The sequence below is a fragment of the Mobula hypostoma genome, chromosome 11 (assembly GCF_963921235.1).
Source record: "Mobula hypostoma chromosome 11, sMobHyp1.1, whole genome shotgun sequence".
NCBI lineage: Eukaryota > Metazoa > Chordata > Chondrichthyes > Myliobatiformes > Myliobatidae > Mobula > Mobula hypostoma.
In genome coordinates, this window is record NC_086107.1 from 19,967,469 (window position 1) to 19,986,647 (window position 19,179).

At 42.4% G+C, this 19,179-nt stretch overlaps 1 protein-coding gene across 9 annotated transcripts in view; it reads left to right on the top strand.

The window, feature by feature from the left end:
* The window catches only part of ano5a (anoctamin 5a), a 270,568-nt gene that overhangs the window by 51,219 nt on the left and 200,170 nt on the right, over nucleotides 1–19,179 (top strand). For 6 of the 9 annotated variants that reach the window (XM_063061740.1, XM_063061742.1, XM_063061744.1 and 3 more), the window contains exon 1: nucleotides 13,117–13,258. The exons of the other annotated variants lie outside the window; for them this stretch is intronic. In XM_063061740.1, coding sequence (XP_062917810.1) covers nucleotides 13,186–13,258 — 73 coding nt within the window. In that variant the 5' untranslated portion in view covers nucleotides 13,117–13,185. Of the gene's footprint in view, nucleotides 1–13,116; nucleotides 13,259–19,179 lie in introns of those variants that run through there. 9 annotated transcript variants of the gene reach the window in all.

Genomic DNA, 19,179 nt, shown 5'->3' on the forward strand with positions numbered 1-19,179 from the left:
TTTATGGAATATGTTCAGTTTCCACTTGGTTAGGTACACCTATACACCTGCTCATTAATGCAAATATCTAACCAGTCAATCATGTGGCAGCAGCTCAATGCATAAAAGCATGTAGACATGGTCTAGAGGTTCAGTTGTTGTTCAAACCAAATATCAGAATGGAGAAGAAATGTGATCTAAGTGGCTTTGACCGTGGAATGATTGTGGTGCCAGATGGGGTGGTTTGAGAATCTGAAAAACTGTTTATCTCCTGAGATTTTCACACACAATAGTCTCTAGAGTTTTCACAGAATGATGCGAAAACAAAAAGCATGAAATGTGCATCAGTTCTATGGGCAAAAAAATCCTTGTTAATGAGAGAGGTCAGAGGAGAATGGCCAGACTGGTTCAAGCTGACTGTAAGGCAGCAGTAACTCAAATAACCACATGTTACAACAGTGATGTGCAGAAGAGCTCTCTGAACACACAACACAACAAACCTTGAATTGAATGGGCTACAGCAGCAGAAGACCATGAACATACACTCGGTGGCTACTTTATTAGGTACAGGAGGTACCAAATAAAGTGACCATTGAATGTATATTGTAAAAGGTCACATATATAACTTCATCCTCTCTAAGTTTTTAAAGTGTTCATTCTCACTTGCGTTTGTTATCTTGTATTTCCTTTTTCATTTTGTCTGCCCACATCGTCCTATTAGTTTAGCTGAGATAAAGGTATATATTATTGCAAATACTCAGTAGGTCAGGCGGCATTTGTTAATAGAGAAACAGAGCTAATGTTTCAGGTCAAAGAATCATCATCAAAGCTGGTAAAGACAGATAAAAATGAATCTTCAAGTTGCAATAAGGTAGTGGGAGGGATGGATAGGACAAAAGACACACCTGTGAAAGGGCAAAACTTGTGTTACTATATAGATGAGTAATAATAATGGTTCACTCAAGGATAAAGGGGGAAACATTTGCTTGGATGCGGAGAACATGGGTGAGGTAACTTAATGAGTATTTTGTTTTAGTATTTACCAAGGGAAAGGAAATGGAGGACCAGGAGATTAGTGCTGTGTGTATAAATACACTAGGGCATTTAGAGGTCAAGGAGGAGGAAGTGTAGGGCCTCCTAATGAGTGTAAAGGTGGATAAGTCCCCAGCATCTGATGGGATTTACCCCAGGTTACTGAAGGAGGCAAAGAATGAAATTGCTGGGCCTTAACCTGTATCTTCATATCCATTCTAGCCACAGGTGAGGTCCCAGAGGAATGGTACGTGGCTAATGTTGAACCTCTATTTAAGAAGCGAACAAGGGAAAATCTTGGGAACTATAGACTGTTAAGTCTCCTGCCAATTGTTGGGAAATTGCTGGAGAAAACTCTTTGGGTTAGGATATATGAGCATTTGGAAACCCATGACCTATTTAGGGAGACTTTGTGCAGGGCAGGTCATGTCTTGCAACCATGATTGAGTTTTTACAAGGTGACGAGAGAAATTGATGAGGGTAGGTCAGTGGATGTTGTCTGCATGGATTTTAGTAAGGTGTTTGATAAAGTCCCACATGAGAGGCTAATGCGGAAGATTAAGATGCATGGGGTACACAGCAAGTTGGCTGTTTGGATTCCGAACTGACCTGTGCACACAAGACAGAGGGTAGTGGTTGAAGGGACTTATTTAAGCTGGATATCTTATACAGCTCAATTTTTATTTGATAATGTCCTTCCAAAGCTCCTCAGAATATTTTGATGATGTATTCCACCTTTTACACTGGATAGATGTCGTGTAAAATGATTCCATAGGTGAAAATTGGCCAATGTTTCTTATTTTTATGAACATCATGCTTAATTCAGTTTTCATCTATCCTAAAACCATGAACAGTATCTTTGTAATTTAAATCTCTGTAGTCCAGGTTTTTTCCTTGTGTCAGTCCTGTTCAAACAAAATCCACCTGCCATTCCCTTAATACTTTAAATCCTACACTACCTGGCAGGCATCAGGTTTATTGTGAAGCTGTTTTTTTTTCTCTCTTATGGCCTCTGATCACTGATTGATCACAGCCGCGCTAGTTTCCAGTTTTTAGATTATCCATGTTTTGTGAAATACCAGCAGGTGACTCAATAGATTTGCAAGGGAATAAATCTCATCTATATGTCGAGATTTGCATAGTAATTAACACAGAATTAGAATATACATTTGTTTGCTATTTAAATACGGAAATGATGCCACAGTGGCTGTTCCTCAGTTTCTGGCAGCACTTCAGTCCCACGTTCCACATGGAAGAAGTGAGGGCAAGTCAGAGGAACCTCATGTCAGGCGTGGGGACACTTTCCAACCGGCTGCCTCCCATTGTGCAGTGTGAATGGCATTGCAAGAGGCAAGTGGAAAAGTCTGGCAGGATACTGCTGACTTTTTAACAAGCTGTGGATACCGTTGGATTGGGCTGTAGAATTGTTATTTTCTTGTAGTTTAATTTTGTAGTTTGTACTTTCATATAACCACCTATAATCATCATTATTATGTGCCATGTTATATTGCATGGCCAGTCATGGTCTTCCATCTGTCTTTAATTTGATAGTTGATAATCTGATAATGTTCACATTGTTTCTTCTTATTCTTTTCTCTATCCATGGCCATGATTGTTCTTGGCAATTTTTTCTACAAAAGTGGTTTGCCTTTGCCTTCTTCTGGGCACTCATCTTTACAAAACGGGTGACCCCGGCCATTATAAATAGTCCTCAGAGACAGTCTGCCTAGCATCAGTGGTCGCATAACCAGGAATTTGTGATATGCACCAACTGCTCATACGACCATCCACCACCTGCTCCCATGGTTTCACATGAACCTGATTGGGGGTGGGGGGGGGGAAAAGATGGTGCTACATCTTGCAGACTAGCGGAGAGAAGGAGGGGCTTACACCTCCTTTGGTAGAGACCTAAGTCCGCCCCGCCATCAAATATAGGGGATTGTTCAGTGAGCTTTTTCAGTGGCTCCAGTTGCCTCTGTATTTTTCTTGGTTTCAGAGGCAGGTGTCACATCACTCGAACCAGGCTATTTCATTGGTTAATGTTAGCAATGGAATTTACTCTTATTAGTAGTCTGGTATAAGAAGACCGGACCTCCTTTGTTTTTATCTTTCTTTGTCCTCTCTTCCTCTGTTTCTTCTCTCTTTGTCTTCGTTGCTCTTTTAACACTTAATTAAATGATCGTACACAACTAGTTTTATGCCTCATTTCTTAACTTCTGGAGAACTTTTGGATCACAAAAGCATCAGAATCCAAAAATACCAACAGAACTGGGCTGTCTTCACTAAGGAGGACATAAATAATCTTCCAGAAATAGTAGGGGACAGAGGGTCCAGTGAGATGGAGGAACTGAGCGAAATACATGTTAGTAGGGAAGTGGTGTTAGGTAAATTGAAGGGATTGAAGGCAGATAAATCCCCAGGGCCAAATGGTCTGCATCCCAGAGTGCTTAAGGAAGTAGCCCAAGAAATAGTGGATGCATTAGTGATAATTTTTCAAAACTCGTTAGATTCTGGACTAGTTCCTGAGGATTGGAGGGTGGCTAATGTAACCCCACTTTTTAAAAAAGGAGGGAGAGAGAAACCGGGGAATTATAGACCGGTTAGCCTAACGTCAGTGGTGGGGAAACTGCTGGAGTCAGTTATCAAAGATGTGATAACAGCACATTTGGAAAGCGGTGAAATGATCGGACAAAGTCAACATGGATTTGTGAAAGGAAAATCATGTCTGACGAATCTCATAGAATTTTTTGAGGATGTAACTAGTAGAGTGGATAGGGGAGAACCAGTGGATGTGGTATATTTGGATTTTCAAAAGGCTTTTGACAAGGTCCCACACAAGAGATTAGTGTGCAAACTTAAAGCACACGGTATTGAGGGTAAGGTATTGATGTGGATAGAGAATTGGTTAGCAGACAGGAAGCAAAGAGTGGGAATAAACGGGACCTTTTCAGAATGGCAGGCAGTGACTAGTGGGGTACCGCAAGGCTCAGTGCTGGGACCCCAGTTGTTTACAATATATATTAATGACTTGCATGCGGGAATTAAATGCAGCATCTCCAAGACTGCGGATGACACGAAGCTGGGTGGCAGTGTTAGCAGTGAGGAGGATGCTAAGAGGATGCAGAGTGACTTGGATAGGTTGGGTGAGTGGGCAAACTCATGGCAGATGCAATTTAATGTGGATAAATGTGAAGTTATCCACTTTGGTGGCAAAAATAGGAAAACAGATTATTATCTGAATGGTGGCCGATTAGGAAAAGGGGAGGTGCAGCGAGACCTGGGTGTCATTATACACCAGTCATTGAAAGTGGGCATGCGGGTACAGCAGGCGGTGAAAAAGGCGAATGGTATGCTGGCATTTATAGCGAGAGGATTCGAGTACAGGAGCAGGGAGGTACTACTGCAGCTGTACAAGGCCTTGGTGAGACCACACCTGGAGTATTGTATGCAGTTTTGGTCCCCTAATCTGAGGAAAAACATCCTTGCCTTAGAGGGAGTACAAAGAAGGTTCACCAGATTGATTCCTGGGATGGCAGGACTTTCATATGAAGAAAGACTGGATGAACTGGGCTTGTACTCGTTGGAATTTAGAAGATTGAGGGGGGATCTGATTGAAACGTATAAAATCCTAAAGGGATTGGACAGGCTAGATGCAGGAAGATTGTTCCCGATGTTGGGGGAGTCCAGAACGAGGGGTCACAGTTTGAGGATAAAGGGGAAGCCTTTTAGGACCGAGATTAGGAAAAACTTCTTCACACAGAGAGTGGTGAATCTGTGGAATTCTCTGCCACAGGAAACAGTCGAGGCCAGTTCATTGGCTATATTTAAGAGGGAGTTAGATATGGCCCTTGTGGCTACGGGGATCAGGGGGTATGGAGGGAAGGCTGGGGCAGGGTTCTGAGTTGGATGATCAGCCATGATCATAATAAATGGCGGTGCAGGCTTGAAGGGCCGAATGGCCTACTCCTGCACCTATTTTCTATGTTTCTATGTATCATTGACAATAGTAAAGTGTCCTTCTAAACTAAATAATTTTCCTTTTGATTTGCTTTGCATGTTTATCAGATCCCAAAATTGGCCTATTCTTTTGTTAAGCTTGAAGATTCTCTGGCTAACAAAAGTGTCCTTGTGAGGAATTTATAAATGGAGTAATGAAAAGATTTTGTAACCTAATATTTAACAAAATGGCTTCATCAGAAAGCAATTATTCAGGTAGTATTTTCTCTGGGAAGATGTGATTAGTCACATTACAGAAGTCTGGCTTCTGCACTTGAACCACATCTGCTCAGTTGAGGTCTCAGCTTCACCTTTGATTGGCTGATGTAATATGCATCAGTGTATAATTCCTCTCAGCAGAGTGACTGCATTATAGGCTCTCTCATGTCTGAAGGGCAACTTTTGCTTATGTTATCTTCTGAATCTTTGGATGGAGAGAAGTCAACATTTGCAGAAAACCCAGATGGCATAAAAAGACCAGACTAGGCATGTTGTAAATTTATTTATGTTACTGTGTGGATATCACTCAACAGCTGAAAGTAAACATGTTCCCTAAAACACCTGCACAAGTCACAGTAACTTGGAAATGACTGCTGTTCAACTTGCATGTGACTCACACAAAATCTTCCATCATCAGAGTTTACATTAGGTTTAACAGCCAGTAGAAATAAATGTGATATGACAGTCTCAGTAACACTTACATAACTACCTCTTACATCTACTGCTCTTCCCAACACCCTGCCATTCCTGACTTTCCATTCCCATCACCAACACTGGCATGCTGAAGGGAGAATTGTTTTGATTAAGTATTTTCACAGTAATCACAGGAGCCAGGGTTTATGACCAGCACTTGTGTCTAACAATTCATCACAGTGTCACAACTGACTTAATCCTTGTGTTAATTCAATTCCTGGTGGGTTCTTGTAAAATGTTTTGGGTGGATACACTTTCTGCTCATTTCATTATTTGCTGATTGTAAAGATTCATAAATGTAAGCACAGGCCTGGCCAGCAGTGGAAGACATTAAGTGATTGTCTCCTAGGTCATGAAGAAGTTTAATCCAGAAGAAAAACTGGGGAATTTTAGGAGACTATGGTGAATCATGGAATGTCCTCTCCCCACCGCCAACCAAACGCAATTTGTTGATTCAGCCTGTTATTGTCGGAACTGCCAGCAGAGGGAGCACTAGACGTGATCTTGCACTTTGAAATCAAATTTAAAGGGGATAAAACCTTTATTTCAAACAGGTGACGCACGTAGAAAACTGGCTCTCCGTGCCCTGTGACGTTAAACTCACGTGCAGTGTAAAATGGCTTGATGCAGTATTATCAATGACTAATTTCATCCCCAACGTTTTGGGCAATGTCAAAAAGGATCCCACCCACTCTCCAAATGGACTGTTAGTCCCACTCCTGTCGGGGAAAAGGCTATGTAGCATTCATGCTAGGACTGCTAGACTCAAAACAGCTACTTTTGCAAGCCGTCAGGCCGGTTAACACCTCCACCCTCTTTTTTACCCCATCTCTACTACATACACCCCTCTCCAGAGCCCCTCAGCACCTTTCATCTTCCAGACGCTGTCACTTTACAGTTCTTGTACATTTTTTATTGTGTTTATATTTGTATTTATTGTGCTTTTTATGCTTATTGTGTATTTTATGGGGTGTTGCTCTTGAAAGAACACCCATTTCCTTCTCCTTTAAACCCCTATACTGAAGAATGATCATACGCAATCTTGAATCTTGATCTTGAGCCTTGAATTCACTATCTACAAGTTTCGAAGTAGCGGCCAAGCTTTTGGGTTCACTAAAAGTTCAAGTTCTGAGCTGGTAAACTGCGTCACTCCCACGAAAGGTTTCATGACTTTTCTCGAAAATTCTCAAGGGGAATGGTGAACAGCCAGAGGTCATTGTATGTGTTGATACAGACAACATAGTTTCAACAAGGGATGAGTTTAGGATATTCTGCAGAATGAATAAAGGAGATTAAGTAATGAGTAGGCACTGGAGGGTAATGGTCTCAGTTGCCACATGCCAGCAAGAACAAAAATAGAAAGGCCAAGTGCATTCACGGCTAAGGAACTGGTTTCTGGGGGCAAGGATTCAGGTTCTTTAACCACTGAGAGTGGAGATGGCCTGTACGAGAGGAGAAAGTTGCACTTGAACCAGAAAGAAACCAATAAGTATCCTTACAGAAAAATTGCCAGTGGATGTTTTAAGCTAAATCGATGGAATTCTAGGCAGCAGCAAGTCATGGGATAAAGCAACAGCCAATTGATGTAAATTTAGTAATCAGGATAGCCAGGGTCACAGCACAGGCAGGGAAAGGAATACTTGGTTAAACTGTATTTATTTCAATGTATAACATTTCATCGGTAAGGCAAATATATTCAGAGTGTGGATTGGCTCTGAGGACTAGGACGTTATGGACGTAACAGTTACATGACTGTTAGAAGTGTGAGACAGGCAGCTCAATATCCCAGAAATACTGCTGTTACAGATGTGACAGCCGCGCAGGTAAGTGTTATTTTTTGATGTAATGGCATAGCAGCAGTACTTGGAGATGATACTCTTGGGGAATTGTCCAGTGAGACCATATGAGTAGAACTAGAAACGAGAATATGTATGCCAATGATTTGGACTATGAGATTAATGGATTTCAGAATGAGAATCAGAATGAGGTTTAATATCACCGGCACATGACGTGAAATTTGTCAACTTAGCAGCAGCAATTCAATGCAATACATAATCTAGTAGAGAGAAAGAAAAAGTAAATAAAATAAAACATAATAATAATAAATAAACAAGTAAATCAATTACATATATTGAACAGATTTAAAAAACATGCAAAAACAGAAATACTGAATATATTAAAAAAGTGAGATAGTGTCCAAAGCTTCAATGTCCATTTAGGAATCAGATGGCAGAGGAGAAGAAACAGTTCCTGAATCGCTGAGTGTGTGCCTTCAGGCTTCTGTATCTCCTACCTGATGGTAACAGTGAGAAAAGGGCATGTCCTGGGACTCTGCCTTTCTGAGACACCACTCCCTAAAGATGTCCTGGGTATTTTGTAGGCTAGTGTCCAAGATGGAGCTGACTGGATTTACAACCTTCTGCAGCTTGATACAAAGATAGGTGGAGGAGCGGGTAGTGTTGAGGAAACAGAGAGCCTGCAGTGAGACTTAGATAGTTTAGGGGAATGGGCAAAGAAGTGGCAAATGAAATACAATGTTGGAAAGTGTATGGTCATGCACTTTGGTGGAAGAAATAAACGGGCTGACCAGTATTTAGATGGGGAGAGAATTCAAAATGTAGAGATGCAAAGGGACTTTGGAGTCCTTGTGCAGGATGCCCTAAAGGTTACCCTCCAGGTTGAGTCAGTGGTGAAGAAGGCGAATGCAATGTTGGCATTCATTTCTAGAAGTATAGAATATAAGAGCAGGGATGTGATGCCGAGGTTCTATAAGACACTCGTGAGACCACACTTGGAGTATTGTGTGCAGTTTTGTGCTCCTTGTTTTAGAAAGGATATACTGACATTGGAGAAGGTTCAGAGAAGATTCACAAGAATGATTCCAGGAATGAAAGGGTCACCATATTAGGAATGTCTGGCAGCTCTTGGGCTACATTCCCTGGAGTTCAGGAGAATGAGGGGGGGATCTCATAGGAATATTCTAAATGTTAAAAGGCCTTAACGGATTAGATATGGCAAAGCCCATAGTGGGGGATTCTAGGACAAGCGGGCATGACTTCAGGATTGAAGGACGTCTATTTAGAACAGAGATGCGGAAAAATTACTTTAGTCAGAGGGTGGTAAATTTGGAATTTGTTGCCACAAGCAGCTGTGGAGGCCAAGACATTGGGTGTATTTAAGGTTCTTGATTAGCCTGGGCATTAAAGGGTATGGGGAGAAGGCAGGGGAGTGGGGATGACTGGAAGAATTGGATCAGCCCATGGTTGAATGGCAGAGCAGACATGATGGGCCGGATGGCCTAATTCTGCTCCTATATGTTATGGTCTTACAGCCTTAAGAAAGGGAAGGCTACTCCAGTGGTTTGTATTATTGATCCCCAAAAGTTATTTTGGAGCAGATGTGTGGAGAAATTTTTCTTAGTTTTAAAAATAATAGGGCTGTATTAGAGGGAGATTTTAACTAGACTAGACTACCCAAAGTGTTAAGACCCTAGATGGGGTGAAATTTGTGGACAACTGAATCCATTGATGTATATAGGAAAATCCCAAGAATTTCTATAACCATATTGAAAGTAAAGAGGTGGCTGGGGAGGGAGTAGGCCCTATTAGACATCAATAGGCCCGCCAATGTCTTGAGTTGTAGGAGATGGATGGAATTTTTACCAAATATTTCTCTCAGTGTTTACTCAAGAGATAAATGAAACGTGGTACTTTGGAGGATGTTTGCATTACCTGAGAGAAAGTATTTGCAGCCTAACAGCACATGAAGGTGGATTCATCCAGGGCATGTTTGAGTGCATCCTTGAACTTTTGTAGGAGGCTGGAGGAGAAATGATGGAGGTGCTTGCGCAGATATTTTCTTTATCATTACCATCTGGAAAAGTTCCTGAAGACCAGAAGATGGCTACTGGTGTTTTGTTGTTTAAACAAGAACAAGCCAGGGAATTGCAGGTTAGTCAGTAGTAGGGAAGTTACTGAAGGGAATTCAGAGGGACAGGATCTACCAGAATTGAATAGATACTCCCCGTGCTGTTGGGAGCATCAGGCAGCAACCTTGTGTTTGTCTGTTTTATGAGGCCGAGTTGCTAGCTCGTTGCTCAACTCAGCATGGGTGGAACTTGTGCAAGGAACCAGCTGGATTCAAACCAGAGACCTCCCACTCTGAAATTCAGGTTTTGATGCCAGTACACTGACAGTGAAAGAAACCAGACTCTTTAGCCCTTTTTATTTATGCTACTTGGCCTGCTGAATTCCTCCAGATTTTTGTGTATGTTACTCTGGATTTCCAGCATGGGCAGAACCTCTTTTGTTTAAAAAGATCCTCCTATTCCCCCAATGTTTGCCACTTCTAGTCAGTGCATTCTTCAGCTTGATTTTCCTATTTCCTTTCATGTCCTTTCTAAGCTAGTTTTATCCCTAAGAATAAAACTGTTCCCTGATCTGTACTGTTTCATGAACATTATTACTCATACTTTGTGATCCTATTTCAGTGGATCCAGAATTATATTGACTTTCCTGATGCCTTTCAAAATTAATGCCATTCCTTTGGTCCCCAAAGTTCACTTTGACACTTCTTTTAATGCAAATTATCCCCAACATACTCTTAAGGTTCATTAAGATTTTCTCCCAAATCTAAGCTTTCGCAGAACTTCTCCTTTCAAACGTCCACCCTGCCACAACACTGTAATAGTTCTGATTATATCCTCTTTCACTCTGATGTCCTCATTCCCATGTAGCCAGAATTAGTGAAGTCAATTCACTGCTCACCACTCTCTGGATGTTATCCATTTTCAGGATTTGGTTAACAAAGGAAAGGCCACCATTTATCGCCCACCCCCAATTACTCTTGAACGGATTATCTTGCTAAGTCATTGGACAGGAGACATATAGAGGCCAAATTGGTGCATATCAGCATTGGAGAACAAGTTGGCTTTAAATAAACTTCCCACATTCGACTTTACTCATGATTGGGGTTTACATATTGGTGGTACAGTAGCTTTACAGTGCCAACAACCCGGGTTCAATTCATACTGTTATCTGTAAAGAGTTTGTAAGTTCTCCCTGCGACCACATGGGTTTCCTCCAGGTACTCCAGTTTCCTCCCACATTCCAGTGACATATGAGTAAAGGGTTAATAAGTCGTCGACATGCTATTTTGGCATCAGAAGCATGGTGACGCTTGTGAGCTGCTCCCAGCACATCCCCGGACTTGTTTTGGTCGTTGATGCAAAAAAGAAAGCATTTCACTGAATGTCTCAATACACATGAGACAAATAAGGCTAATCATTAAAAAAATCCACAATATTAACTGAATTTAACTTATCAGTAGCTGTTGTGGGATTTGAACTCATGGTTTTGTATTAACAACTAGATAACATCTTCTGCATCAGCACTCTACCATGAGGAAGGGCTTATTGTTATACTGTAGTTTACAGCTTCAAGAAATAAGTTGTATTGGTAAAAATATCTGAAGCTGAGATAAATGTCTGTTGTTTCAGTCTGCAAAATCTAAATAGAATGAATGAAAGAGGAGTACATTATGAATGAGGTTTGAGAAACTTTGACAGCTTATTGCATTCTTTACTGACATCTGTCATCAGCGTGCTGCAAGGAATCATAAAGATTTCTTTGCATCACCAGTTATAGTCGTCCAGAGGTGTAGTTATGGTGTCACAGAAATAAGATGTTTGGCCCAATACGTCCACATCAACCACCAAGTACTCATCTGTACTGACCAATTTACCAGCACTTGGCCTTTCATATCTTGATGAGTTAGGTGTTCAACTGAATACTTTGTGAAAGTTGTGACAATATCTGTTTCCACCGCCAACTGCGGCAGCGTGTTCCAGATCCATTCCAAAGGGTCTCTATGAAACTGGACAAGCAGAATAACTCTTGTGGAGTGCAGAATAAAGAACTGAAAGGTGGGATGCGAGGTCTCTTTCTGTGTTGTGATAATCCTTGATTCTGTGATAATAGATAGACATACTTTATTGATTCCGAGGGAAATAAGACACCAAGGCAGGGTTCAGCCATTTGACTATTCAAACCTGCTTTGTCATTCAGTACAATTACAGTTGGTTCTGCCCGGCAAGGTTTCCTGTTCACCCATCACATGGGATGGATGCTGGAAGGGTGAATAACTTTAATAAACCAGGAAGGGGTGCGTTGAAGAGGGAATGGAATATTGAGGATGTGGCTTTTGCTGGCATTTTTTTTCTAGTTACTGTAATTAAACTTTAAAAGTCTATTGCTTTTAGAAGAGCATACAAAAATGAAATAAGGAATGATCTGCTCTAAATTGTATACTGTACACAATTATCATTTAGCGACCTGGACTAGAATTCAAAGTGTTTTACAAACTGCCAAAATGTGTCCCAGAAATGGTCTGAAAGTGTTGAGTTGCTGGTGTTACGTACCCCGTAACTGGGTTGCCAAACCAGCAGAAATGGATCACTCAGTTGGAGTCTGGAGTACTAGAACTAAGAAAGTTTTATTAAAGAAACAAGCAACACAGTAATCGAAAGGATAATAAATGCAACAGTTCAGCAATGATAACCACACATGTGCACAGAATTAAGATAACAGCATCAATCAAGCTCTATCGTTGTCTAGGGGTAAATGACCAAATTTCAAAGTGACTGAAAGTTCAGTCCAGTTTAGTAGTTCAGTTCGCAGTAATCGTTGCCATGGCGATGGACAACGTGGGGGAAGAGAGAGATAGAACAGGAACAACTGATCATTCAGACACGGCTTCACTCACAGACCGGCGAGATGGCTCCCAAGCAACTTTTGGGCGGGTCCTTGGTGATGTCACCTGAGGTCACCGACTGTGACCCCTCCTCCAGATGCGGTCGATCCTCTGCAGTGAACCCGGCACCCAGGCAAGGGCGGACACACACCGGGTTCCCGCTGATCGTACCTTTCCACCCTGGCCGTTGTCTGATACTTCCCACCGACTCGTGAGAGGCGCACCGCTTCCAGGGTCTCGTTACCTCGGGTGGCGTGTGTGTCCTGCCTTAGCGAACCGGTCCCTTTTTATCCCCCTGCTGGGGTATCGCCTGTCCATCACTTCAAACAGTTCAAGGTTCAGAGGGGGAGCCGCTCCAGACAGCTCTCTCTCTCCCCCGTCCCTTCATTACACATCTCCAGACGCTGCTCCATTGTTCCTTATCTCTCCTTCCCCTGGGGACAGGTGGCAGACCACTTGCTGATGTCACTGATGCTAACCCAGGCCAGCAAACATCTTAATTTTATGTGTATTCTCGTCACACTGGTAATAGTTCTACAGAATAAACAGCCTCAGCTTGAAAACTCATCATATCGGGATGTTACCCACTGCAGCATAACTCTGCCGACTTAAAAAAAAAGAAGGCGGGTCCTTCCCTTTAAGGCACACGTCAAGTAAAGCTGGATGTGAAGTGATTCTAGGCTGGTGGGTGGAAGGCAGTCGGTACAGTAATCGTTCTAATTTGTTTGGGGGAAAATGATGCCGTACAACCACAAACGCCAGGACACCCTCATTGAGATGTCTTCTTCTGCCGGGGAGGAGACGGGAGGTCAGTACGTTTGGTGTATTTGTTTTATAAGTCGTTATCAGCTGCTGAGTTTCTCTTGTTGTTCGTACAGTGTAACCCTGTTCAAGTGTAGCTGCTCTGACGCGAGGGCTGTTCTGTTCACTGCTGCGCCGGACGGGAGCGGATTAGGGGGAGAGGAGGGAAAGAAATGGGGGTCGAAGTTGTACACGGTTCATCGGGATGGGAGCTGAGGGGTTAACGAGTGCAGTATTGATATCTTGATAGTTTTTCAATTAAGATGTGGGCATTGATAAGCGGCAAGTGTGAATTTCCCTCTTAATGCATCCTGTTTAATCATCTTACAGCCCTTTGTCCCGTCGGTGAGTTTCCGTGTTGTTTTTTTCTGACCCCACCTTGTTTAGATAGGGTTTATCCCCCCGGGGGTTGGACCACTCCAGTCAACCCAGGGAATGAATGAATGAATATATGATGGGAGGCAGCCGTTGTGGGGGCAGGTTGAAATCCCGTTTTGATCTAATCGGTCCGACCGTGTGATGGCGGAGACAAGGGTGTTAGCTCTGTTCTCCCATCTAGTTAACTTCTCAATCCAGTGCCTCTGCAACCGGCCGTCTCATTCTTAATTAAAATGCATTGTACCATTCACACCTCGTGGAAAGGTCATCCAATAGAGTCACGGCGCAGAAACAGGCCCAGTTAATCCATGCCGATTTCCAGTACATAATGTATCTGCAGATATCTCGTGTTTGTATTAATCTACCTAGTTCTATCGACGTGCACCTGTACAATCGCCCTCTAGAATCCTCCCATCCATGTTTCTCTGGAACCTGCGTCCACCGTTCTGTAGCATTGCCCTAATGGCAGAAATTCTAATGCAGCAGTTCTGTCTATACATCTATTGCAACAGATTGAAGGGAAGAGAAGACGATAGTTAACACAGTTGGAGGCATTCTGGAGTTAATTCCCGTGCTGCCTGTAAGGAGTTTGTACTTTTGCCCCATCACCCCGTGAGTTTCCTCTGGGTGCTCCATTTTCCTCCCACAGTCCAAAGACACGCTGGTTAGTTGGATAATCGGTTGTTGTAAATTGTCCTGTAATTAGGCTAGTGTTAAAGAGGTTGGTTGCTGGGCGGTGAGGCCCGTTTGGCCTGAAGGCCCTATTGGCATTGTATCTCTCAACAAAAATATAATTTTGTGTAGTAAAAATGACTTAGCAACTTAAAAAAGGAAATCCCTTGCTACATCTACATTGTCATAGAGTCATAGAACATATAGTGCAGAAATCGGCCGATCTAGTCCATGCCAAACTATCACTTTGCCTAGTTGCAATGATCTGCGCCCAGAACGTAGACCGCTATACTTCATCTATGTAGCTATCCAAATGTCTGTGAAATGTTGAAATTGAACACACATCCACCACTCTGGCAGCTCGTTCCACACTCTCACCACCCTCATGAAGAAGTTCCCTCTCGTGTTCCCCTTAAACATTTCATGTTTCACCCTTTACACATGACCTTTAGTTCTAGTCTCACCCAACCTCATTGGAAAAAGCCTGCTTGGAGTTACCCTATCTGTACCCCTGATAATTGTGTATACCTCTATCAAATCTCTCCTCGTTCTTAACCTAGTCAATCTTTCTCTGTAACTCAGGTCCCTGAGTTCTGGCAACATCCCTGTAAGTTTTCTCTTTCAATCTTAATGATATCTATAGGTAGATATCAATTGTGTTTCAGGTGATTGTGATCCACCCTGTTGTTCTAATCTGGACAGATTGCTGTGGCTTTCTTTTTGATGGAAACTGTAAAATTTTCATGGGCCTCAGTAAAAAGCAATGTAAATGAACCAAAAAGGGAGTCACTACCCTTTCAAATTTGTGGAGAGGGCAGATGTATCAGGCAGAAATGTGGTTTTCTTCACTGTTGTGATGGGATCATTTACTTTCAAAATGCCATCTTTCAGGAAGTGAGATGTAATGTGTTTGCATTTGCCTGTTTAGGGGTTCCAAAAGCATGAATCTTTAAATGCCTCTGAGTTTATACAAATGGTGAAACACATTCTGTATCCCAGAAACAAAATGGTGGAAGTTTGCTTCATATCCTAAGGTTTCCACAAGGTTGAAGCACTAATGGCCATCAACAAAATGGTCAAAACTTGCTTAATTTCTCCATGTTTTGAGAGTGTGTGGGACAGGATAGTAATTCTTCAGATTGGATATCCTCTTCTTTTACCTCATGGTCGAGCCATAATGGGGTAAATTTCTACTGTAGTCTGATGTACCCTGGTATCATAACTTTCTGTGATTAACTTGTAGATCATCATGGCGTGCAAGTCTCTATCATGAAATGAGATGATTTATTTTCACCACGTGAAGCTATTTTTGTATTATTTGGGGCTAGCGTGTCTGGTAGTGGGAACCTGGAATCATTCATTCAGCACCACTGACTAAAAATTGATACAAATGATTTCATAAGAGAAATGTCTCTTCATGCAATTTCTAATGTAGCAAAACCTTTCCAAGGTTCTCTGCAGACATGAGCAATATCAAACTAAAACTTGATATTAAACCAAGAAAAGCAATATTGGATCAGATGCCATCTAAGAATTGTACTAAAAGAGTAATTCTAGATTTTGGGCTACTGAGAGTTTAGCTACCAGTGATGAAGTGCCTTTTAAATTTAGTAGTGAGAAAGGAGCTAATCTTGGGGAGACTGAGGGTAACTATGCGTTGATTTGCAAACCAGGGTGAGAGTTTTCTAAGTAAATGAAAACTGGAAAAACTACAGTTGCCAGAAGTTTGAAAATGTTCAGCAGGCATCTGTGTAAAGTGAGTTAACGTTCTGATGAAGGTTCTTCTTAACATAAACAGAAGAAAATCTGCACATGCTGGAAATCCAAGTAACACACACAAACTGCTGGAGGAACTCAGCAGGCCAGGCTGCATCTGTGGAAAAGAGTACAGTCGATATTTCAGGCCGAGACCATTCTTAACTCTGTTTTTCCTTCCCTGGATTCTGCCTACCCTGATAAATGTTTTCTGCATTTTCTGTTTTATATTTGAGAATTTTATAACCAGGTGAGAGCCAATGTGTGCTGTCAAGTGTAGAGGCGAATAGGATTTACAACTTCGTATTTGGGTGGGTGGGGGTTAGTCAGAAATGGAGCGGAGATGCTCAACAAAGCGGTCCCCCAATCTACGTTGGGTCTCACCAATGTAGAGGTGGCCACATCGGGAGCACTGAATACAGTCGACGACCCCAATGGGTTTGTAGGTGAAGTGTTGTCTCACCTGGAAGGGCTGTTTGGGGCCCTGAATAGAGGTGAGGGAGGTGGTGAATGGGCAGATTTAACACTTGGTCACTTTCAGGGGTAAATTCCAGGGGGGAGATTAGTGGTGAGCAATGAATGAACAAGGGAATCATGGAGGGAGTGGTCCCTGCAGAAAGTGGAGACTGTTGTAGGGATTAGTTAAAGAGGTATTTGGTTGTAGGTCTTGTTAAAGACGGCAGAAGTTGCAATGAATGATGTGTTGGATACAGAAGCTCATGGGGTGATAGAGGACAAAAGGAACTCTATCCTTGTTAAGGTGGTGTGAAGATGTGGTGAGCTTTGATGTCTGGGAAATGGAAGAGATGTGGGTGAGGGCGGCATCTATGGTGGAAGAAGGGAAATCCCATTCTTTAAAGAAAGTGGACAGCTTTGTTGTCCTGGAAAGGGAAGCCTCATCCTAGGAACAGATGCAGAGGAGGCTAAGGAACTGAGAAAAGGGAATGGCATACTTACAGGAGACAGGGTGGGAAGAGGTATAATCAAGATAGAGTTGGGGATTTGTAAGTTTATAAAATGTATTGCTAGACAGTTTGTCTCCAGAGGTGGAGACAGAGAGAGTAAAAAGGGGTGAGCAGGGTGAGAAATGGACCAAGTGAAATTAAGAGCAAGGTGAAAGATGGAGGCAAAGCTGATTAAATTGACGAGCTCAGATGAGTGCATGAAGAGGCGCAAATGCGGTCATCAGTGAGCACAGGAAGAGTTACCATGCAAAGCTTGGAACACGGACTGTTCCATGTAGCCGATGAAAAGACAGGCATAGCCGGGGCCCATGGCTCCACCTTGAGTTTGGAGAAAGTGGGAGGAGCTAGATAAATTGTTGAGGGTGAGGACCAGTTTTGCCAGATGGAGGAGTGTGGTGGTGGAGAGGAATTCATTGCGAAAAACAGTAGATAGTTTTAATGCCTTCTTGATGAGGGGAATAGAAGGGAACAGGGTCTCTGAGGTGTATAGTGACTGGATATCGAGAGCATGTGAAGTGTCGTGGATGTACGGTAGGTGGGGAGGGACTGAACCAAGGGGGTTAAAATGGAGTCAAGCTATGCAGTCATGAGTTCATTGGGGCAGGAGTGGGCAGAAACAATAGGCCTGTGATTCTGCAGTTGCGGCAAATCTTGAGCAACGTTAGCTATGCTAATGAACGAATGACACCTCAACATGTCTTTTACAGTCTTAACCCACCATGGGCAATAGAAAAGTCACTGTTGCAAAAAGTGCAGCGAGCAACTCTGTCATTATTTTTGACCCCTATTAGGCAGGGGTACATTTTAGTGTAGTCTGGGGTGACGTACGTTTTATATTTTCTTTTTTTTGGAACACTCTGCAACTCTGACTTTTTTGGAACTCTCTCGTTCTTGCTCTCGCGCGTGCTCTCTCGCTCGTGGTTGCTGTCACTCGCGCTGGCTTTCTCGCTCTTTCTCTCGCGCGAGCGCTGTCTCCCTCTCGTGCTCGCTCGTCACGCTTGCTTTCTTGCTCTCTCTCTCACTCTAGCTCTTGCTCTAGCTCTCTCTCGCTCTCTCGTGCTTGACACTCTCACTCTCTCTCTCTCTCTCTCTCTCACGCTTGCTCTCAAAAAAATCAATTTCCGGGACATTGTATATAATTTGTGGGCATCAGGGAGCCACTATTATTTTGCGGGAGACTCCCGGAACTTCCGGGAGAGGTGGGATGTCTGGTAATATAATGGAAGATTTTAAGATCCTGAGGGTGAAGAGATGGACAGAATAGATGTTCTCTGTCTTGGACAGTCTAAAACGTGGGTCAAACCTTCAGAATAAGGGGTTGTCCACTTAATAATGAGATTAAAATAAATTTATAAGGTTTCTGAATCTTTGGAATTCTCTCCTCCAGAGTGCTATGAATCTGGGTCATTGAATATGTTCAAGGCCGAGAGAAGTTTAGGCCTATAAGTATATAAAGATCTTAACTGAACATCAACAGCTTGCTCCAAATGATGTTTGATCCACTGGGTTTAGCAAGGAAGGGATGTTAACTTGTAAAAAGATGTATGGAGTTATCGATGGAATAGTAGTGAAACTGTAAAAAGTACAAGAGAACAAAATGGAAGGGAACTGAAATGTTTTGCAGAGTGATGGAACTGTACAGGAGACATCCGAGTGGGGAGGTATTGGAGGAATTTGTTACTAATGCTTTCTAATGTTATTGAAATATTGCCCATATATTAATACATTGAAGAAGGGCTTTGAAATTTGACAGGCTTCTATTAAACAAAAGGTGTTACGATTTGTTTTCAGCCAAGGTCTGGGAAAGGAAAAATAACTATAAAACAAAATTGAATCTTTGTGATAATGATATGTTTCAGCTTTTATGCCTACTTTGTTTAATTATTGAGATTTGGGATGATCCGTGGTTTTGGTTTGAGTATTATTAAAGTTTACCACAGAATTGCAGAGTGGGCCGACCACATGTGATGCGAAAACAGATGATCATTGCTGTCAATAAAGGACTTCAGACATCATCGTGTTTGTGAAAAGGAGTGGGGGTAACCCTGACAACTATAGACTACTGAGACTCACTTCAGTGGGGGGGGGGATTTATCACAGACAATTCTTAGAGACAGAATTTATGAGCAGTTGAAGATGCTTACTCTCATTAGTGATA